Genomic DNA, 22,497 nt, shown 5'->3' with positions numbered 1-22,497 from the left:
CATTCATTCTGTCATCTGCTTGGGTATGTCTATCAGGGCTAAACGTCAAGATGTTTCTGATCTGCAATGTAACTGTTGCAAAAGATAGGACCCACAGGTTGTGTGTTGCTGTTTTCTTGAGTCAAACTTCCCTTTGCATTATTCTGCTTGTTTTAGCAACTTCCTCACCAAACAAAACTAGTACCACACCTTTCTCTTTTTTCCAGATAAGAACAGAAAAGATGAACAACAAATACATTATAAGGTGGTTTTATTTACAATTATCAGTATCAGAGTATCAAAAATGTATGTTACAAAGGCAGAACAGAACAAGTATGAGAGAAACTGGGGGAAAAGGTGCAAGGAACTGAAAATCTTATCTAACAGACCTGCAAACAATGACAGCTGTTGATAAAAAAATACACTTCCTTCATTCGATGACATGACACATAAGTGTACGATTTCCTCAGAAATGTCTCTCAGTTCCATTTGGCCTTGGAGAATCTTCCCCCTCATTAAAACCCTCTTAGAAGTCCATTGAGCTATGAGCCAGGTAGTCTTTCCGCCCGATGTTGGTGACCTGCTTGGTCTGCATGGCCTCCAACTTGGGACAGTCTGTAATACGATGACCAAGACCACCACAAAATGTACAGCCCCTCTCTCCTGTGAGAACACAAATACCAGGTACGTTAGAAAGGGTTTGCAAATATTCCACACCTGCATCGGTGTCTGCGAAATTGAGATGATCAGATGAGATCAGATGAGAGAAATATTTTAAAGTTGATATAGAATGAACCCCAAAGAAAGAGATGAAAACTAGATTTGGTGTGAAAGTCTCACCTCCAATGTCCAGCATGGTCTCGTCTCCGGTCTGGAGCACTTGGAGGACAGGTGGGACCTTCTGCTTGGCTTCAACTAGCAGGGCTTTCAGGTCCATCAACACTGACTCATCTACACCAGAGGAAAGGCATGCACTTACTGTTAATTTATCGCCACTGGGATCAACTAAATTTACTATAATACACTGCAAATATTCTGAAAATCATTAATTAGACTGATATTTTTCCTCACCACAGCCTTTATTGATGAACGTTGTGGCGATACCAGTCTTGCCTGATCGACCAGTTCTTCCAATTCTGTGGACTAAAGCCAGAAAATTCCAACAAACCAGCTTGAGCAAAAACACTGAGGCTTAGATATTGTACTGATTTTAAGGGGGCCAGGTCATGGACCTATCCTCTTACCATAGTTTTCTATTTCCTCAGGCATGTCATAGTTCACCACATGCTGTATAGCTGGGAAATCCAGACCTTTGGAGGCAACGTCTGTGGCAACTAAGACATCTTTTTTTCCCTCTTTGAATGCCTCTATGGCCTTTGTTCTTTCCTCTTGATCTGATAATAAAACACCAAATATCACATTAACGAAACAGTATTTTGCAAGACAATGACAAAGTGGAAAATGTGAGGGAGGAGTACGCAGTTCTTTGGAAATGTTTACTACACTATAAAGCAGAATTGTGACATTTGCAAGCAGGGTGGCATCTGGTGGTAATGATGAGCAACTACATCAAAGCTGAAGAGTAAAGTCTGAGCTAAACTTGATGTTGGGTTGGAAAAACCTCCAGATACAGTAATCCTCTGCATGCACTATTACTAAGTCCTAACTGCTATGTATGTTAATGATTAGAATAGAGTTGTGCGTACCTTTTCCTCCATGGATGGCCACCGCCTCCACGCCTTTTAGCAGCAGATACTCATGGATGGCATCTACATCAGCCTTCTTCTCAGCAAATATCAGCACCTGTCATATGAAGACAGAATATTTTGTAACGCCTGACATGTCTGAGTTATGTATTTTAGATATTTGCCAGTGTCATAACATGTGGAAGTACTGACAGGAGGTGGTGTTTTCTGCAGGCACTCTAGCAGGTACACCATTTTGGCCTCCTCTTTGACATATTCCACTTCCTGCACACACACATACACAAAATTGAAGTTCACAGAGTTTTCACATCAGTGGGTTTTTTTTTTTTTTTTTTAATTTGAATGCAATGAATACCCCTGACAGCACAAACCTGTTACAGGGAAAGATGAACATACCTGGATGACATCCAAGCTGGCAGCACCAGCCCTGCCTACATTAATAGTGATGGGTTTGACCAGTGCACTCTTGGCAAAGTTCTGGATCTTCTTGGGCATAGTGGCACTAAAAAGCAGGGTTTGCCTTTGTCCCTAGATAAAGAAATAATATTGTTGCCAGGATACAGTTTTAAAGGTAAGACTTTGGTTTTGTAAAATGTTCTAAATCTTCTGCATTGATGAAAATGGTTGCTGTCATAAAGGAAGACCTCACCTTGAAATAGGAGAAGATGGTCCTGATGTCTTCCTCGAAGCCCATGTCAATCATCCTATCAGCCTCGTCCAGAGCCAAGTAGCGGCAGATGTCCAGACTCACCATCTTCTTCTGCAGCAAGTCCATCAGTCTGCCAGGGGTGGCCACCATCATGTGGACACCACTAGAACAAAGACGAGACACACATTCAGAGGAACCCAAAACACTATTTACTGCTTAAGCTTTTTAAAAATACACTATTATTAATATCTGGGTTTTGAGGTGGCCATGCTAAATGTTTTATACTGCGCAACACATCAATCTTTCGCCATTATTGTTCCTCTATAAATAATTTAATGCAGCTGAATCCTGCTTGTTTTTGTTTGACACCAGTTTAAACTGCAAATTCTGAATAAATCACAAAGTTTTCATTCAAACTTTCCCTCTTACTTACTGTTTTACTACCTCCATCTGCTCCTTGACAGACATTCCTCCAATGCAGAGGGCAGAGCGCAGCTGAGGTGCTCCCTCCTCCTCAAGCAGCTTGCAGTAATACTCAATGATGCCATGGGTCTGCCTCGCCAACTCTCGCTGGAGTAACGGGAAAGGTTTTAAACTCAGATTTGTTTAGTTGCAGAAAAATCTAAGGTTGCTCACAGTAAATGTCATCTGTCTAGAGTGCAAACAGCAAGAAATACTGTATAATTATTTGGGCCTTTGATGGGCCTAATTACAATTAAATGCAATCTGAAGCTCCTAAAATTTTGTCTCTACAAAATACTACTGTGCACATGTACACATGAAGGACAGCATTTAAGTCCTTTTTTGTAACCACAAATCAGACTGCATTAATGTACTTCAAGCTGCGGTATTAATGATATAGCTTTGTCTTGTATGTCTTACTGAAGGACAGATGATAAGTCCATATGGTCCCTCTCTCTTAAAGAATGGCAGCCTTTTTTCCTGTTCCAGGGAAAACATGATGATGGGCAGAGTGAAAACCAAAGTCTTTCCTGATCCAGTGAACGCGATGCCAATCATGTCCCGTCCTGACAGACTACAGACAAACAAAGGTCAATTTACGAACCATTGTACTTAACCATAACATAAAATTGTTCATTTTACAGTGTTTGCACTCCAGAGTTCCATTTACTCTACTTACACTGTGGGGATTCCTTGGACTTGAATTGGTGTGGGATGCACAATCCCCTTCTTTTTCAAACCTTTCAGAATTGCTGCAAATGCAATGAACAGACATTTGTTGCCAGTTGTTAATCATGTGTCACCAAGACAAAGAGTGTGAGAGAGGGAGTGTGTTGTTACCTGGTGGAAACTTCATCTCCCTGAAGCTTTTGATTGGAGGAGGGATACCGTCTCCATCAACTAGGATATGAAACTTCTTCCTGACACGCTCATGTCGGGTGTCTGGCATGTTCAGGATGTAGCGTGGTGCATTCCAGCTAGAGAGAATATCCAGGTTAAATAAAAAGTTTAAAAAAAAACTACACGTACACGCGCAAAATATTGCTTTACAAAATTCACTGATGAAGAACTTACCTTGTTTTTATTGGATCATCATATATAATACCTTTGGCCATTTCCTTCACAGACATCAGAGCTGATAGAGGAGAGGTGAAAGTTTCCAGAATTAGTTTTGCAAGTTTAAACCATTTTGAACAAACATTTTTATCAAAATCAATTTGGCTAATAATTCAACATGGCTTCATAGGAATTGCATAGTGTTTTCATTTTACCTCTGCCCTCTGCAACGCTCTCAAGAATCTTCTCTTCCTCTTTCAGCTGCTTCTCCTTGGCTGACTCCTTTCGGGCTGAAGATACAAAAACACATCACAGAACCAATATAGTCATGGAAAATGAAAAACAGGCAGTCCTTAAAAATCCAGATTGTGCCCTGTTTGAACAGGATACCTTCTGCTTTTTCCTTGAGGTGCTGATGCTGATCAAGGAGACTGATATTGGAGCGTGGACCGAGACCCTCGTCCTCGTCCCTCTGCTCCCCCCCACTGTCCTTCTGCTCCTCGTCCACCGCCTTCCCTCGCAGACGTAACATCTTCTGTAACTGTGACGTAAACATGTTTAAAAAATGCATTAAATCTGAATATGTGGTAACTGTATGTGATTTTGATATACATGAATAAAATAAAAATACAATTGTATTTTAAATATCATAGAACGTTTCCAATGAATAAATGTACCAAATTTTATAATGACATTTACAGAACCAGCAGATTGGAGCAGATCAGTCCATCGCTATTTATTTCTTAAGTGTCACGACAGTGCACAATAACTTACCATTTGTTGTTTTCTAATCTTGACTGGAACGTATGGAACATAATCATCATCCTCTGATCCTTCTGAGCCAGACCGTTCATCCTCCCCAAGGGATCTCTGTACAAACATATTACCGTTATAGTCTTATAACCTCTGCAGTGCAGCAGGGCCTTGGAGAAAACTTGGTTATCCAGTATACCATAAAGCAAACAGCAGCTAGTACAAAATCAGGTACAGTGCAACGTATTATATGTGATTGATCTGTATATACTAAAGTCATATACAGCTATGCTGACATATGAAGCACTGTTATTTGGTTTTATAGTATACATTGCTGTACGAGATTGTTAAATTGTAAACTTTCATTCAGCTGAAAGGATTGCACTACGCCATTTCTGGTACTCTACTTTGGTTGGCTGTAATTTTAGGCAAGCTTTAATCAAAAGTTCGTCAATAGATATTAGTAGTAGATATTAGTATTAGACTCTTGAATGGAGGCTGCTGGCTGCCATACGCGGGACTTTTCTGTGTCCAGACGAATTGTACAAAGCCAAATTTCTGTAATTGGACCTGCATGTTTTACACTAGATATAAGAATTGTGATGTAATTGGTAGCTACTATTATTCCTCGTTTAAAACTAATAGTAAGTGGTTATAAAGATGGCTTCCTTTCATTTAATGATCATCAACAAGTTACCCACTGGAAAACTTCTGTTAACCAGGTGAATAGTTTTCTTATCATGAGAATACAAAGTAACCTAGAGTTACACAGGATTGCCTTCAGTCACCAAACTCGCATCGTGTAGTCGGATGATCAACATAATCCTCATTAAATCGCTTGATGTTGTAGGGACACAATTGAAAAGAAGCCGTGCCGTTTTCGGAGCTCTGCCATCAACTTTTGACTTTAATTTATGAACTGATAACTCACTTAAGTACACTTATATTTTACTCTTATACAAATGGAGACTAATGCTTTTTAAGCAACGCCGTTTCGCATTGACCGTGGATGTTGTGGGACTACATTTTGGCTAGTTCATCATGGAGCTACCTATTCATGTCGACTCCAACTGAAACCCCCGTTTTATTCAAACACTTAATTCACTTTATTAACGTTATTCAATAGGCTGTTCTAATGCTTTTAACTGCCCAGTGGATAACATAGCCTGATGTATGTAAAACGGATAAATGCTCCGATGCTTGACTGGCTAGCTAACTTTAGCAAGCATTAGCTATTGTAACCTCTTCGTAATGTGAACGACAGCCTATACTGAACTTACCTTTTTGGGTCGATTTTCGGTCTCCATATTACTTATTAATGCAGCAACGTTCTCTATCAGCTTAAGACACGGAGTTTTTGACCAGAAACTATTCACACAGTTCAATAAATACACTTAATCCACATGTTTACACAACACAGGAAGCTTTGAGGCTGTACGGAACGCTGAAAGGGTCAAACCTTATCGAGAAGCCGCGTCCAAACACTTCAGTGCGACACAGTCTGGTGTCGGAGAAGCAGATCGTGCAGATGCAGTTATTGAAACCAAACCAAAAATATAAACTTAGAAAGCAAACGCCACACTTTATTTTTGTCAAAAACTGTATTGTTTTTAATCTTTCTGAACGAAAGATTTTTCACAGTATCAAAAGTGAATTTTAAAAAAAGAAACAAGCCAACATACACTTGGCTATTATTGGTATAATATAAATCTACATTCGAAACATTAAGATAATCTTCTCTAATTGAATATAACCTGAAAAGCATCAGAGATGTTATATGAAAACAAAATCTCAGCACAGATTCAGGAAAGAAATCATCCATCTCAATGAAAGCCATCAGCTAAAACATGGTTACTGGTGTATATCCAGAGGCCCTTGTCCAAAATGTATCAAATCTTCTTTGATTTCTCATCAAAAGATAATCAATACTTGGACTTCAGATGGGCAAGCTGAGGTGGAGGGTGCCACCAAGGTCACAGTACAGAGGGGAATAAAAAAAAAAAAAAAAAAAAAAAAAAAAAAAAAGTAGTATGGTTGAAAATATAGCTCATACACACAACCGCCAGAAACGCATGACAAAGGCTCAAAAGGGCCCAAATAATCACTCAATATGTACAAGCATTAAAATTAACTGCGTCAAACAAAGTGTGATGGTTCCAACGTTAAAATGAATACTGCACACAGGTGTACCTGTCACTGCTGGGACTATAGGCGTTACAGTAAGAGTGAGAAAACTGTGGTAAAGGACTTCTTTCTACAGATGGCAGAGTGTATACTAGATAACACTATAAATGAGAGAACTGTTCAGGAGGATTGATATTGAAGCCACAGACGCATTGGACTTTGACCAATACAGGACTAAGGGACAGTATTTTGATTCTTTTCTGTTCTACATGTCATGCATGGGTACCTAATTGGATTAATGTTCTTTAAGATGCATCCTGTGAGCCAAGTGTCATACACAGCAAATTGATATTTTCCCACAAGGTTATATTAGTGTTGTCGGTGTACTGAAAACTGTCAATCATTCATGTTTTTTTAAACATAATTTCATACAAAAAGAGGAACAGTGTAGCAGGTAGGTCATCAAGTGTTTGTCAGTTAATTTTTCTATCACTGATTCCCCATTAACTTGATAAACGCAATTAAAATTTAAGAAAAATATTCAAATTGAAAACTATGAAAATGCACTGCAGTCTGCTTGTGAGTAAAAATCAATGCAATGGTTGCTACCTTTGCTCCCCGCAGAGAGAAGTGTTTTTCCTTAAAATTAGGTGTTGTCTTGTGCTCCTTTTTGTCAGTTGTACAGTATAAGACAAATGGTCTCTAGTGTCTACAGAGATTGGTGTAGTAGGTGATAAACTAGTGATGCAGAATGTAAATGATGATGAGCACCAAATTGAATTGTTTGGAATTCAGAAGTTTAACAACGTTAAAATGTCTCAGATTTGTGATAAAAACATTTATTTCATGTAAGGTAATTGTTTACATACTACATACGTAAGCACATGGATGCAGTGGATTCAGACTTTTTCCATTTTTGCATCTCTCATTTAGTGAACATTGCAATAATAGCAAAGGGTAGAGTTGGCCTTGAGAATGATCCCTGGCTTGTTAGCCACAAGTTATGTTTCAGTCTTTTGAATGGAGAGTATGATTTTGAACCAGGGTCCCTTGGCTTAGTAAGGAAGAGAAGAAAACAGGGAATGAGAGAAGGCCTCAGGCCAAATAGGGCTCTACTGAAAGAGTTTGTGGTGTGAAGTTTTTCTGTCTGGCACTCATCCAAGTTATTGAGCTGCATTGGAAGGAACCTTTTTGAGGCTGAAGTTGGACCAATTCACTGCTACCTTCTGGCGAGTTTGTTTTGCAGAATCAAGGCAAAACCTACAGGGAACAAAACAGACAAAGAAGAAGAGGAGGAGAGAAAGGGGAAGAAAAAACACTCAGTTTTAGTGATGCATTTAATGTTCATCAACATAACAGATTAGCTGACTTTTTTTTTTTTTTTTTTTAAACATTCTGATACACCTCTGTATTGAGCTTACCTTTTGAAGTACTCCACTTCCCGATCAATCTCATCCATTTCTGTTGGATCCACGTCTTTAGGGAGAAACACGTCGTCTAAAAAAAGAAAATGGAGATGAAAAATTAGATGGAAAGAAAAAAAAATCAGAAACATTCATAGCATAGCATAGCATAACATTCACATTCGTAGATATTCTCCCGTACCGATAGCGCTGCTGGATTTTTCACCCTTGTTCTTGTTCTTCTTATTCTTCCCCTTGGATTGTTGCTGTTGCTGCCCATTTGCTGGAATGATGGGATGAGCTTTGCTTTCTGCATCCTGCTCAGATCGACCTCCCCGTGTCTCTGTGTCACCTTTCCCCCTTTGTGCATTCAAGAGGCCACCATTTGCTCCATTTGCTGCATGTTTGGATGATCTGCCCTCCTCAGCTTTCTTAGCCATGTTTCTCTGGTTGTCTGCTGAGTGCTGCGGCTGTTTGTTTCCAGCTTTTGAGCCATTAGATGCCATTTCTTTAGACTCATTGGCTTTCTGTGTTTCACTCCCAGAGGCAGCTTTGGTTGGTTTGTTGGAATTTTGCTCTGATACAGATTGCTCCTGTCTTTGCTGCTGTTTTTTATTCTTCTTTGACTTTGCACCACCATTCCCAACTGCTGTGTTCTTGGGTTCAAGGATTTCCTCCTTTGATTTAGCTGTTGCTTGTGCTGGCACCTGTGGCAAATTGTCAGATCCAGTAGAAGTGCATCTTTCTGGGGAGCGTACCCTTATGAGCTTTGAGAGACTGGGTGTAGTGTGCAACCGCTGGATGTCCTTTGACCCAGCAGTGACTCCTGATGCTGTGGTGGTGGTATTAGGGGATGAGACAGTAGTTGTGTCCTCCCATCCATTAACCAAATCAAGGTGGCTCTTAAAGGATCCCAGTGAAAGAGGAGCAAGGTCGAGGTCTATCTGCTGCAGGTCAGAAGAACCATTGAGATGGGACAGTAAATGGTTGCCCTCCAAAGTGGCTGCCTTCTTTGGGAAGTCATTGACATCCAGATTGAGGTCGTACATGCTAAAAGAGGCCCGGATTGAGTCTTTGATGGTGTTCTTAATCTCTTCGAGCCGACTGGTGAGAAAACTGTTGACGCGTTCAAGCTCCAGCTGAGGCCAGTCCAGCAACCGGCTGGCTTCAGAACCGTCAGGGATGGGCTCGTCGGCAGGCTCAGATGGATTGGAGTGGGGGTCACTGCCTGCAGCACCCATGTTGCCCTGCTGAGCTTTTTCCTGAAACAGACATGGTACAGGTATGAGAGTGAGGACAAGCGAACAAAATGTTACTGAGACAATACATTAGTAGGGCTATGTATCAAACCTTTTTTTTTTGGTATTGACCAAAAACTGTCTATAGTGGAGTATAAAAAAAAAAAAGTACAGAAAGTTGGCATCAAATGTGGATTCAGATTCCTAGTCGTTTACTTATTTTTTTGATAAATTAGTTCCTAATTTAAAATTATAATCCTTACATTTTTCATGAAATCACACCCAGTCAAACCATAGTAGGCATTTTCTTTTTGTAATAATGATTCAATGAATTTATATTATGTAATCACCTTTCTATATAGTAGTTTACACATGAGGGACTCACATGAGACAGTGCATGTATGTAATCCAGTCTACCAATTTTATCTCATTGAAATGAGTCTCACTGTTTTCTGTTCATGCTCTTAATGCTGAATCAGAGCTGTATTAAGTTACTGCCAATGCAAACCAAATACTTCCTGCTACTGCTAGGTCTGAAATCTTGGGGATTACAACTTTTAACCTTTTACAATTTTTGTCTGTTCAGGCAAAGTTCTTGTGGAGGGTATTGTGTTAAGACAACATTTACCATTACAGAAGGGTTTTGTAGAACACATGTTAATTTAAATGTTACTTTGAGTACCTTTTCAAAAGTACTGTTTTGTTACCAAAACACTACACAGTGCAGTAGTATCAAAATCTTAAATCTTATAAGCCCTACATATTCAATGTTAAGTACTCCAATTGAAACAGGAAAAAAACACTGTTTTTAAAGTTATCATACCTTCTTCTTTTGTTTGTGTCGAGCCCTTTTGGCAGCCTTGGCACTGTTAACAGGTTTGGGCTCAGAACTGTTTATGAAGTCTAGCAGCTCGTCCACATCTCGGTTGTCAATGGCACCAGCCACTGTCAGTTCTGAATCTTGACGCTGAGGCAGCTCCTCTTTACGTCGGGTCAGACGTGAGCGGAGTTTCTCTCGGATCTCAGCATAGTTTCGGCTAGTTGGTGCAGCTGGAGGCTGTAACCAAATAATGTATTACAATATTGAATGTCAGCATTTATAAATGTGTAACAGGCATGAAATGAACTCTTAAGTACTACTTCAAAAGTGGTGACAACAAAGTTTTAAAGTACCGCATTATGTCCAAAGAACTCGCAGTAGCAGCAGTCACAGTACTTCCCATCCTTCTGGTTGGTGGAAGAGGAGGCGCAGGAGCTCCTCTCAGAGCTGCTGTCTTCATCCTCCCCCTCCTCCAACTCAGATGAAGGATGACACAACGTCCCATTTGTCATTTTGTGCCCCTTACATGCCTGGTCCCTACAAGAAATTATTGACATAATAGAATTAACGATCAGAAAGCTTTTGTATTCTGGATCTAGACAGATACAACATACTCAAAAAAAAGGAAATGTTCAGATATCAGTACTAACCTGCAGGCCCCAGCTGTCAGATGACCTACATTGGAAGAGGCCACTGTTCCCGGACTGTGTCCATTACAGGAGTGGCTACAGCCTGTGAGAGACGTGCCCAGTTTGCTGTGTTGTGTGTTCACGGCAGGAATGTGGGAGTTTTTGCACGGGCTGGGCTTATGGACAGATGTTGGGCTATCTGGACTGGGAGAATTGAGTTTGGCTGTGGGGCCGTGGAGATTTGGTAGTAGCGGGGAGAAGGGAGCGTGGGCCGCGTGGGCTGCCACACCAGCGCCAGACGAGGACGTTACGTGGCTGTGCTGCCCGGAGTTTGGCTTTGGGGGCAGGAGGGAGGAATGCTGGGATGACAGGCCGGTGGGACTGTTGGGGGGTACCGACAAGTCTGTGTGTTGATGGTGGTCACTGGGGTGGAAGGCTTCACCTGGACAATGTAAACAAGTAATAAAAGTTACTTATAGATCAAAAATACCGCATCATCTTTCCACATAGTGCATCAGTTTGTACTCTGTTGACCACACAGCTTATTTCACTGGATTTCTTCTTACATCCACACTGGAAGTCTATATAGACTACTACTTCTCTATATAAGTATGCCAATTACCACTAATGTCTTTAATGTAAATTAAATTGGTCCACTTTTTGAGTTCAAAGTAAAATATAAACTGTGGTTTGTCAATTTTGTATGGTAAGAAAAAAGACTGGAAGTTATTCTATCTAAGTAGACTACACTTGTTACTGAAATATGTCATATGTATTTAATTCAAAATAATTTTATATCTTGTTCTCCTTATTGTACATAAGATCCCTAAACCTTAAACAGTGTAGATTCAATATAATATTTTAAACAATTTGATGAGCAGATTCTCTTGTTGGGTTCCAATTTAAAAAAATACTATCGATTAATCACCTGGTGGCGTTGGTCGACGGCACATGGTCTTGAAGTGCTTGGGAGTGGTTTTACAAAGGTCTGCTGAGGTAGACAGGGGGTTCCCAGCAGAAGATCCACTGGAATTCTGGGATGACGGGTGACTATAGGGACAGACTTTGGTCCCTGACGTTTTAGCAGATTTCCCAGGCGCTTCATGAAGTCCTCTTTTCTCATGACAGGCTGATCCTGGTGTTACGCCTGGAGGTGGAGAAAATTCAATGACTGTATCAGGGCACTGATGATTCATTCATAGCAATATGAGTATGGTTACAATAATGAGAAATACTCCTTTTGATTACAGCCATCATTTTCACAAACCTTGTTGATGCTAAAACTTGGTTCAGGGCAGAATAAAAACAGTTTCATTTGTTAAGTTTCAAGATTTAGAGGAGCAATAAGGTGAGATGTTTACCGGCCATGACACAAAGTTACCATGTCTGGGGTAGTTTTACTGATTCAATTAATTCCCTTGAGGATTTTGGTAACTTTTGCTCACTTTTAGGCTGTAATTTATGTTTAGTGACAATAATTCCCTCCTTTTTGGAAGCATGTTTAACTGTCCAGTGTTTCTCTTCTGGGAGAAAGAAACCTGTGCTGAAAGAAATATTTACTCCTGTTTGCTTTCCAAATTAGAAATGAGAAAGTGGTGCTACAACATTTAAATAATTTAACATAACAATCACCCAACAACAAGCAGAAGCTGATAGAAGTTACCATAATGTCCATTTAAACATTTTCTATCTTATGTAATAAAGTATATTAAGTAGCTCAGTTTACGTCCAATGCAAGACTAATATTTGTTTGATATTACTTCTAGTTGAAAAACAAAACATTGTTTACCAACATAATTCTCAGCTAAACATCCACTGTTTCACTCAACACCATGACAAATTTTACAAATTAAAGCTGATTAGACATGTGCACATGTGAGTAGTTGCTAAACTAGAAATACAACCACACATATGCACCAGGTCACCTCTATCACATGGTTTGATGAAATCCAAGAACAGAATAAAAGAACGATCAAAGCAAAGATCGTTATGGTTTCATTTTACAAACAACTGCATTTCCCTGGCCAGAAACAAACATCTAACTTTCACATTCAATTTTCCATTTATGATGCTTCTGTCAGGTATTCTCTCTGCCATGGTTAGACACATTTTCTAGCTGGGTAGTGCATCTGAGGTATTTTGCAAGATGGTCCTGTTAAACCACTGAATAGTCAGAGAATTGAGTAATTAATTAACTTAAAAAGGCAGACTTTTTCAAATGTTCTGTATTTGTTAACTGTCTTGTCATGTGAAAATTCATGATTTCATTCTAATTTAACATGCAATGACTTAACTACAAAACCATTCTTGGAGCAACTTAATGTATCTCAATTTCAGAGTTCCACATTTTTTCTTTTTGTATGACAACAATCCTAACTAGATAATCACTAACATCCATCATGAAAAAGTCAGGAATTTGCTCCCATTTTCATTTCTCAACTCTTGCGCAGTTTGGGTATTGCTGTTTCACCAAAGTGTGATCATGACAGTATGTTGTAGCTTGTCTCAAATATATGCAACTTTGAGCAAAACGCCAGGCTTTCCATGATGAACTAACAGGTGCAGATCATTTGTGGTAAAACTTGCAACTGACAGTGATGTTTTATCTTTTCCAAAGTAGAAAGAAGCATTGTCACTAATGTGTAATTTGATTTCCTATGTTAGTTGAATTTTTAACTCTTTAACTGACAGAGCTTGTATACTGATTGTCATTATGCTCCCTCTTCCCCTCGTTTCAACATACAACATGTCTATACTGTAGCTTTTAAATCAGAAAGAGCCTTCTTTATACTTAAAAGCTGCAAGTCCAGGCATGTGATAGATGTTTAATTCTGTAGTTTCTGTGGCAGTATAGATTTTGGTGGACTTGATGTATAATGGAATTCAAAAAGTGAACAGGTCCATGAATAGGCTGAGGATATTTTATAAATGATGGTCCAAGCCATATTTCTCAGATTCAATTAAACAATCTTCACTCTAAATTCTGTTATCTTTATCTCCACAGTCCGTGTGCACTTGACAGTTGTGACAACAAGCCTAAAACATTATTCCACCTTTCATAATGCTGAGCTCTGAGAGCCTTAGAAAGTAGAGCATTACAAGATTTCACAAGATGCCTCTTTGTTCTTCTAGGATGTAGTAGACTAACACCTGAACAAAGAGGTGAAAAATGTATCAAACATTTAGTTCGCTAACAAGCCAGTAGTAGAGCTGTGATTCTGACCAAATTTGTACCTATTTCACAAAACTGTAGCTCATAACACAACCTGCAACTAAGGTTCGTGTTGTTTTCAGAGATTACTGTAACCGTCATTAAATGTTTTCTTGAGCTGTCTTTTACCCTGGGATGACAAACCTTGTTGTGAGTGCGAAGTGTTGTGGTTGCAGTGTTCCCCGCCGTTGGTGTGGGCAGAGTTCCAGAGACCTGACAGTTTGTGGGCTGACAGGAAGGAACTGGGGTCCCAGTCCACAGTACTTTGCTCCGGGTAACCATTCCCACAGCTCTGGGACTTACAGGAGGAAGAGTGTGACAATGGTACCTGATGGACAAAAAAAAAAACAACAAAAAAAAAAAAACACCCAATTAGTTAATCATCTGGCTGTCTACACAGGCTTACATTTTAACACTAGTAGTGCCCAACAGCAGAATCTAGTCTTAATAGCACAATAATAGAGTGTAACAAAACATGGGAAAACATCTAAGGGGTGCACTTATCTAAGTTAAGTGAAAAACAAACAAACATTAACAATGTTTTAAAAAAAGCAATAATTCCCTTTTCTTTTTCTTTGCTGTTCTAACAAGTTTTTGAAAGTTTAAGCCAAATATCTGCAAAACATTTTGGACACCATGGTGACCTGCAGTCACCTACATTTGCATTTCATGGAAAGTATTTTTGTTGAAACAGAAAGAAAAAGCAATTAGCAATTGCTGTTGCTACCCAACGTATTACACAGAAAAACAAATACAAAATTAAGTTCCTCGTGAAGAGATAACAAGTAGAATGTTTGCATGTTTAAACTTACTGAATACAAGGTTACATTCAGAATGACAGATTTATTTAGTGAGTGACCACATGCAAATGCAATACTTTGTATGATGAATAAAGATGAGATTACATCAGTCCACGGAAACAAACAGATATTAACTAGAAAGTAAAGTATTAAGAAGAAGTAGTAAATAGGACCCAGACATGTGACCCAAATCAGTCCCCTTTTATTTACCGGCGTTGGCTGCTCCTGGGTGCTCCGCCTCTCCTCCTCTTCCACACTCTTGCAGCAGCTTTGACAGATCCACAGAGGCACCTCACCCAGCAGGGACTGAGACAGCGAGGGCACAGCATCAGCAAGCTTACGCCCTGGCGCCTCCCGCAATAAGGCCTGGGAGAGCGCAGGCACGGCATCAGCCAGCTTGGTCCCATGTCCTCCGGGGAGCCCGTTCACAGAGCTTGCTCCCCAGTCCTTAAATTCACGGTGGCACAGCAGGCAGCATGTGTGCATAGGCTGGGTAGAGAAAAAGATGATAAAGAGAATTGTAATTTCCAGTTTTCACTGCAATTGGTGACACAGAATTTAGTTTGTTAATTAACAGTATAAAATAGGCCTGCTAGATCTGATGTCTCTCAGAGTAGTTCAACAATACTTGACAATTCCAACTGAATACAGTAGGCAATCAAACAGGTGATTTCTATGTGTGTAATTATTATGTGTATGTGTATAGATAGTCCGTTGCCACTTTATTAGAAATACTAGCTATAATGAATGCAGCCTAATACAAAAATGATTCAAAACAACTTGAATCTTGCAATTCAAAATTTCAGTCACCTTATATAACAAATATTGAACCAAATAAACTGGCATAGATATTTGTTTCTAAGTATTTTCTGAGTATCACAAAATCTTAAAATGTAGAAATACATACATTTTACATTTTAAAGAATAACCGGGTTATTCAAAATTAATTATAACACATTTCTGCCTACAAAGTAAATATATTCATTCTTGTTATGAGACGTGTCTTGACTGTTACCTTACACATGTGCTATAAGGTGTAATTACTCTGTCCAAGCAGCAGTCAGTCAGTTTGTAAATAAAGGTACAGAGGTCAGATGTAAGGTTAGTTGTGGTTCAGCCTACAGCATACCATCCTCGCTTTACGAGGTTAGTGGTCACCCTCAACTTACATAGCTAATGTTACTAACTCTGATTTAGCCTGCGATAGGCATCATTAGCTGATGGTTAACTGCATGCCATACATTGAAACTTTTGACATTAGCTCCTGTCACACCGATAGTAGACTGGAATACAACAGAATGAAGATAAATAGTATGGCAGAGTGGAATAAACAACTCAAACGATGTCTGAGAGTGAACTACCCTAATTATGAACCCACTATCTCTTTTAGCTAGCTAGGTGATTAGCTAGTAGCAGGTTAGCCACTGCTGGATGGTTGGTTCCTGTGCATGAGTTCAAGTGTAGCTCGGCAGCAAGCACGTTTGCAGCACGCTAGCTGGAGATGATAGCCCGCCTAGCCTCCTGGCTAACGTTAGCTGGGCGGATGAAGAGTTGTAAACGCTGGAAATGGGACGACCTGTCCGAGGCACAATGTCACCTGTCCGGCACAAGAGATGGGCAACGCTAGCCACACTGCCTCAAAGCCGCCTGACGGGAACGATTCTGTTCGCTAAGTTGAGCGTATTATTTATTTAATTACATATCAAAAGACGTACAGCTCTACATCAAAGACTACTACGTTAAGACTAAAATAGCTTTCCACCAAGAAGCGGATGTATATAACTTCACCTCTGCAGAATCTAGCCACATAAAATAAAAGCACAATGGAGGATGCTTGGATTAGCAGAGAGGTGCTAGCACATAGGCTAGCTAGCCTATTTTAAAAGCAGCGATTGGCTTGTTGCTAGCTACCTGGTTCGCCCTGGTAGTGGCCAGCCTATCCAGCCCAGCATCTCCACCGCCACCGCCAGCTGCATCGCCGGGAGAGACTGGGCTCTTCGGTACAGTCTGCTGTCCAGGCACAAGCTCCTTCTGGGCGACTCCTTGCTGCTTGCTTTTCTTCCTTGCCATTACGACGGTGTTTATAATACGCTTTGGCCAAGTTTGCACCAGTTTCGATGAATTTAGGAGCACACTTTCGTTTCTTCTCGGACCTCAAAATGTTCTCTATCTCCTCCAGTCAAGACAACAGTCAATATGGCGGAGGACTGGCACACTCAGGAGTTCATAGGTTAAAGATACTGCTGGCAAAGAGGCTTCACTCCCATACGGAGAATGCAACTGGAACGTTACACAGGCAGTGAAGCCAGATACCGCCATATTTAGTAAGGGCAAGCCTCTCCTCCCACTTTCGTCTATGTCTGAAACATAGAGGTCTGCAGACAATTGAACAGCTACACCTGCTCACAGTGGCTATTCAAACGATTGTTTCAGCATTTTAGCATATTTAAATCCTACATTAATTGTGTTCCTACACTGACCATTTGCACTGTTTTGGTCTCTGTAAAGGGACATATTTATTGTACATACGTATATAATATAATATAATATAATATAATATAATATAATATAATATAATATAATATAATATAATATAATATAATATAATATAATATAATATATCATATCATATCATATATATGCGCAACTTTGTACAACTAGCCTACAGACGACCATCTTACACACTGTATGGTTTTAGGTTTTGATTAGATAGAGGCAGATATGCATAAGCAGGTCAATATCGTTGATAACCAATGTAATAGGCTAAATGTTTGAAAAATAAAGGTGTTTTGGAAGAGGAACGGAGCTTCACAATGACGTCTTACGTCGTCTCTAGATGCCTTCAAACGCATTCGGATATGTCATTATCAAAACGTAATGTTTCCTTTAATAGTGTTTATGACATTATGTTTATTAGAAATGGATAATTCCATACTGTATCGTTAAGTATCGTATTATATATTTGCCATTTTACATAAATAGCAGGTACTGCAATATGCTTCCTATCTGTCTAAACCGTAGGGGTAATTGTCACACTTCTTAAAACAACAATTGTTGATAAATATGACCCATAAAAAATATTTTTTAACTTAAGTGAACCAAAAGACTGCAATACTTTAGGTGGCCCATTTTGTTATTACATTCGACAAACCCGGCGCCCACAGGATCGTATTTATGACTGTAGTATGAAATGTCCGAGTTTACGTGGAGCAGTGAAGGCAGCGTCAGTGTTGGGGTTCTGTGGCTTGAGGACGTAGCACAGACACAGCTTCATCTACTTGAGATTACTGACGCTTGAGTCACAGTAGGTTGTTTACCTGCGTTTGTTTTATTTTAACAAAAACAACAATGGAAGGAAACGTCTGCAACATCCAGGTGCTTCTCCGGGCAGCTGAGTTTCTGGAGAGAAGAGAACGAGGTAGGCCTGTGTATTTTATGACAACTGTCAGTCTACAGGGGAGGAAGTTGCTTATTGTTAAAACAACAAAATGCACAATGAAACGACAGTAACTATGCGCGCAAAACATAACACAGGGATATAATACACAGGAATGGTTCGAGATTTCATCGAGATTCTTGCTAGAACATTATTTTAGACGATCTTCCCCATTTGACTCAGTGACCTACATATCGGTCACATCATTGTACTCAAAGGCGCCAATCTGGTCCAGTTTGAAAATGAATCCAAGCGGCGCCGACCGCTCAGTACGGTGAATGAAAGTGGGTCAGAAAAAGGCGATGCTACAAGTTTCACTCATTATTTAGGCTCTGTAGACACTGTATCAGCTGTTTAAATCGGCGAGGCTGTAAACCCGATTTTATAATAGCGAAGAAGCGGTGTGTGATGGCGCCAAAACCCAAAAACAAACCGTCCAGCAGATGATGCTGATGACAGCAGCAGAGTGCCTTTGTCCTCCTCATTTCATTCCAGCCTTGATGTTGATGATGGTAATAAATGTTTGATGTGTAGAACCGGGGTTCATTAACATTAATTATTGGAAATATTTGTATTTAACACTCTTTTGCCGTTGAATTTCGAAGCTGCTGATTGATCATCTGACTGTTTTCTGACACAGCTGTGATGTGTTTTTTCCTGCACAGAGGCAGAACATGGATATGCTTCAGTCCTGCCTCTCAGTCCAGGTCACTCTGATAAGAGGAGCAAACAGAAGAGCAAGAAGATATCTGCTGGTGGCAATAGGTGAATACATTACATAACAGACAACTGACAAGAGGGTGTGGTTTATAAAGCTTGACTTTCAGTTTTGATAAAACAACCTTTGAAACACTAACACCTCACAAACTGTCATTGCTTAAGCTGCAGTTGCATTGTCATAAATGTATATCAGAACTAAAATATCTGTCTCTTCCTGTAACTGCAGGTCAGTTCACAATGAGCTGGAAAAGAACAGGTAATTCTTGTTTTGTCATAACAATAAATAACATCACATGGTCAGTCTTATCACAGTCTTTAACACCCGCTTTGCACATGCTTGGATTAACCTCATCAATTTTTGCATCCTGTTGTTGTGTTGTGTAGAAGAGCTCAACTAAGACACTGTCTGGAGCAGCTCAAGAAACAAGTCCCTCTCTCATCTGACTCCATGAGGAACACCACCCTCAACTTGCTGAGACGAGCCCAGCTTCACATAAAGGTAGATACAACATCCCTGCATTGTACTGATAAGTGGTTTTGGTAGAGAGCACAGCATTGGGACAGTGAAATGAACCCTCGTATTGTTGTTTGACTTACTCTGCCTTGGATGTCAACTAATAAGATTCACCAGATATAGTGACTGCGTCTGCTGACAGTGCTTGGTGGTCTCCAGGTGCTTATCCCAGCCTGGCTGTGTCCAAGGTTTGGTCTGCAGCTCACTGGTTTCTCTCTCTGCCTTTTCATTTCAGAAGCTGCAGGAGCAGGATGAGCGCGCAGAGAAACTGAAGGGCCGCCTGCGCTGGGAACAGAGAGAGCTGCGGGTTCGGCTCGAGCAGCTGCAGAGAGGCACAGAGAGGATGAGGAACAATAGTCAGGGCTCAACCATGTCCTCTGAGAGGTCGGACTCCGACAGAGGTAGGTCTCTCAGACACAAGAAGCCTCTTACCACAGCCTATTGGTCATGACAATGCCAAGACAGTTTCACAATGGGGCATGTAAATATGAAGACAGGTTTTGCTTACTGTAATTATTCTTCCTTCCTAATGCGCCTCAATTGGCAGTGATGGGGGGACAAAATCCACAGCACTCATTCAGTGCAAAATTGTAATTTAAAGTTTATCTCAAGCTTGAATGAGTTTTGTTTTTAATTTTTTTTATATACATATGGAGGTGATGGTAGACAGATTTTGTTACTTATGGACAGAGCCAGGCTAGCTGTTTTCCCCTCTCTCCAGTCATTGTGCTAAGCTAAGCTAACTAGCGGCTGGCACTAACTTCATATTAACTGTATTCTTTTCATGGAAATTAAACTGGCTAACAAAACAGCAGCTTCATTAAAAACACATTCTGTGTGTCTCCTGAAATTTTTTAGTTTCGACACATTTTTGTCAATCATTATGCACAGTCAATATAGTATTAGATTTACATACATCATTTACACTGATCTGGCTGCAGCTGAGCTATAATTGATAATTCTCATTTAGCATATCACGATGACATGATCTTAACATGTCATAACCTACCAAATTCAGTTGCCTTATTAAATAATTCAAAGCAAAATGTAACCATAATATTGTATTTTATCCTCTTGAACAGTTTTGCTGTAATGTATAATAATGGAACACAATTAATTGAACACCAGTTGGATTAATTTTATTCTGCATCTCCTGTGCATTTGCCACATTGTGATAAATATCAATGTTAAACATATATTGTTGTAAGTTGATGCTATTTTGAATAATATGACCCAACCCTAGTTTAAGTGGGTTAAACATGTGAAAGGTGAATTTCCTCATATTTACTCATGCTAATGGATTTGATCTTTGGTTACATTACAGAGGACGTGGAGGTTGATGTGGAGAGCATCGTGTTTGACTGTGTTGACTCTGACGGACTGAACATTACACACACTGACGCAGACCACTGTTACTCCAGCATGGACAAAGCCTGGCTATGACAGCAGTAAACCTAAGTACCTCACTTAATGCCACCGGATGGAGAGGAAGAGGAGAAAACATTCCAAAAACAAGCAAATGGAGGATGAGGGACAATGAAAAAATATGTTACTGAGCAACTGAACACTTGTTTTTTGTTTTTTCTAACGGAAGGAGTAAGTTTTGATGTTCTCCTTTCAAATTATGTCAGACTACAAGCTAAACAATAATGTTCGTTATGAATGAGCTGTGTCCATTTGCACTGAATAGCAGTTAAGATCACTGGGCTGGGATGGATGTAACATTACGCATATATATATTTTGGCATCGACCATAAATGGCTTTTTTTTTTCCTAAGCCATGAGGTGTAACTTACAGTGATTATGTAAGTTTTCTAAATCCAAATAAGGGCTTTTTATTCAAAACTCTTAACTTATTCTTTACTACAGTATGTCTATACTGAATTCTGCCTTAAATCAGATTTGGTCTAGTAGTCAATACAGCTTCTCTTTAGCACTAAGTTCATATTTCAGTAATGTCATGTGTAGCATGCACTTATACAATAATCTGTGCTATGTTTTGTATTATTGTCCTATTATGTAAGTTCAGTCATGTGTTTTGTTCTTTTTCTTCTGTTGCACAAAACGACCACACATTGCACTTGTTTTTATCTCAGAAGGATTGTGGGTATATCCAAATGAAAAACAGTGAAGAGAAATTAACTGGTCACCTTTGCACATTGATATGTGGCATTTACATAACCATGCCAAATATTAATTTAGTGTATTTGTACACAATTCAGTCTGTGGTTAAGTGCAAGAATTTCAATGCCTGTGTGAAAGATAAATTGTGAGCATTGTGGGTTGGGGGCTCCTTGCACAGATCAAATGAGTTTTCTTCACTGCTTATATTCTTTGCAGTGTCCATTAACACAACTGTACACTTCGCTGCTTGTGCATTTGTCAATTAAAATGTTAATTTTGCATGCACCAAATTCACCACAGTCAAGCAGGTAATGTCTACTTGTAATGATTATGCAATTAATGCTGTATTACAAGTATCTATTCTATTCACTGCTATATATTTAATAACTGAAGGTGCTTTTTCCCTTCATTTTTGTATATGCAAGATGCCTTATTACCTTTTTCATAGTATGTATGCATTCATCTGTCTCTCCGCCCAGTAATATTATGTAGCATTTTGTACTGGTGTAATCTTTTTTTTTATTTTTTATGAATAAATATTTTCTATATTTATGTGCTGTTTATGGTTATTTTACAAGACCTCTCGCTTTGAAACTCAGAGGTTCTTCTCCTTCCCATCCTGTCAGATTTGTCCTGTAACCCCTTCCGGGTGTCCCGTTCCCCAGGTTGGGGTCCACTGATTGAACTATACAGAGATACCACTTATTGTGCGAAGTCATCACAGCATGATGGTTACAAATAAACTGTCCATTTATTGACAAGCTGATATTTAATTGATACAGCAAGAGCACATTGTTGCATGGTTTGTATAGTCAGACCTAAGCTGAATGTACAATACAAGGCCATTTTTGTCTTTGTACACACATTCTAAAT

General features: G+C 39.6%; 3 protein-coding genes across 3 annotated transcripts; 1 reads left to right on the top strand and 2 right to left on the bottom strand.

The window, feature by feature from the left end:
• Positions 1–233: 233 nt before the first annotated feature.
• On the bottom strand, positions 234–6,042 carry ddx41 (DEAD-box helicase 41). Its single transcript, XM_022751902.1, has 17 exons — positions 5,886–6,042; positions 4,627–4,722; positions 4,243–4,393; positions 4,068–4,142; positions 3,871–3,931; positions 3,637–3,773; positions 3,476–3,548; positions 3,217–3,370; positions 2,768–2,904; positions 2,335–2,497; positions 2,082–2,213; positions 1,878–1,949; positions 1,686–1,782; positions 1,224–1,373; positions 1,051–1,122; positions 820–930; positions 234–642 (listed from the first exon to the last, which is right to left on the bottom strand). The coding sequence occupies exons 1-17, from the start codon at positions 5,910–5,912 to the stop codon at positions 506–508; spliced, it is 1,845 nt and encodes a 614-aa protein (XP_022607623.1). The 5' UTR covers positions 5,913–6,042; the 3' UTR covers positions 234–505.
• Positions 6,043–7,547: 1,505 nt separating this feature from the next.
• fam193b (family with sequence similarity 193 member B) lies at positions 7,548–17,008 on the bottom strand. Its single transcript, XM_022752105.1, has 10 exons — positions 16,742–17,008; positions 15,041–15,319; positions 14,175–14,358; positions 11,748–11,966; positions 10,841–11,261; positions 10,544–10,727; positions 10,194–10,427; positions 8,335–9,394; positions 8,151–8,226; positions 7,548–7,989 (listed from the first exon to the last, which is right to left on the bottom strand). The coding sequence occupies exons 1-10, from the start codon at positions 16,898–16,900 to the stop codon at positions 7,893–7,895; spliced, it is 2,913 nt and encodes a 970-aa protein (XP_022607826.1). The 5' UTR covers positions 16,901–17,008; the 3' UTR covers positions 7,548–7,892.
• Positions 17,009–18,080: 1,072 nt separating this feature from the next.
• On the top strand, positions 18,081–22,489 carry mxd3 (MAX dimerization protein 3). Its single transcript, XM_022751855.1, has 6 exons — positions 18,081–18,248; positions 18,932–19,031; positions 19,213–19,242; positions 19,371–19,485; positions 19,736–19,901; positions 20,825–22,489. Exons 1-6 carry the CDS (start codon positions 18,179–18,181, stop codon positions 20,941–20,943), a joined length of 600 nt encoding a protein of 199 aa, XP_022607576.1. The 5' UTR covers positions 18,081–18,178; the 3' UTR covers positions 20,944–22,489.
• Positions 22,490–22,497: the final 8 nt, after the last annotated feature.

The sequence above is a fragment of the Seriola dumerili genome, unplaced genomic scaffold (assembly GCF_002260705.1).
Source record: "Seriola dumerili isolate Sdu_G_001 unplaced genomic scaffold, Sdu_1.0 BDQW01000161.1, whole genome shotgun sequence".
Taxonomy (NCBI): domain Eukaryota; kingdom Metazoa; phylum Chordata; class Actinopteri; order Carangiformes; family Carangidae; genus Seriola; species Seriola dumerili.
Note: the sequence above shows the minus strand (reverse complement) of the source record. Positions and strands in the feature narration are given on the sequence as shown.

Coding starts and splice junctions, on each gene's coding strand:
- fam193b (XM_022752105.1), bottom strand. CDS start 16,900: ATGGCAAGGAAGAAAAGCAAGCAGCAAGGAGTCGCCCAGAAGGAGCTT. Junction 14,359..15,040: donor CCCAGGAGCAGCCAACGCCG/GTAAATAAAAGG, acceptor TTTGTCCATCAG/GTACCATTGTCACACTCTTC. Junction 11,262..11,747: donor CCGTCGACCAACGCCACCAG/GTGATTAATCGA, acceptor TACATTGTCCAG/GTGAAGCCTTCCACCCCAGT.
- ddx41 (XM_022751902.1), bottom strand. CDS start 5,912: ATGGAGACCGAAAATCGACCCAAAAAG. Junction 3,549..3,636: donor GGAGATGAAGTTTCCACCAG/GTAACAACACAC, acceptor TTGCATTTGCAG/CAATTCTGAAAGGTTTGAAA. Junction 2,214..2,334: donor CCATCTTCTCCTATTTCAAG/GTGAGGTCTTCC, acceptor TTCTTTATCTAG/GGACAAAGGCAAACCCTGCT.
- mxd3 (XM_022751855.1), top strand. CDS start 18,179: ATGGAAGGAAACGTCTGCAACATCCAGGTGCTTCTCCGGGCAGCTGAG. Junction 19,243..19,370: donor AATGAGCTGGAAAAGAACAG/GTAATTCTTGTT, acceptor TGTGTTGTGTAG/AAGAGCTCAACTAAGACACT. Junction 19,902..20,824: donor GAGGTCGGACTCCGACAGAG/GTAGGTCTCTCA, acceptor GTTACATTACAG/AGGACGTGGAGGTTGATGTG.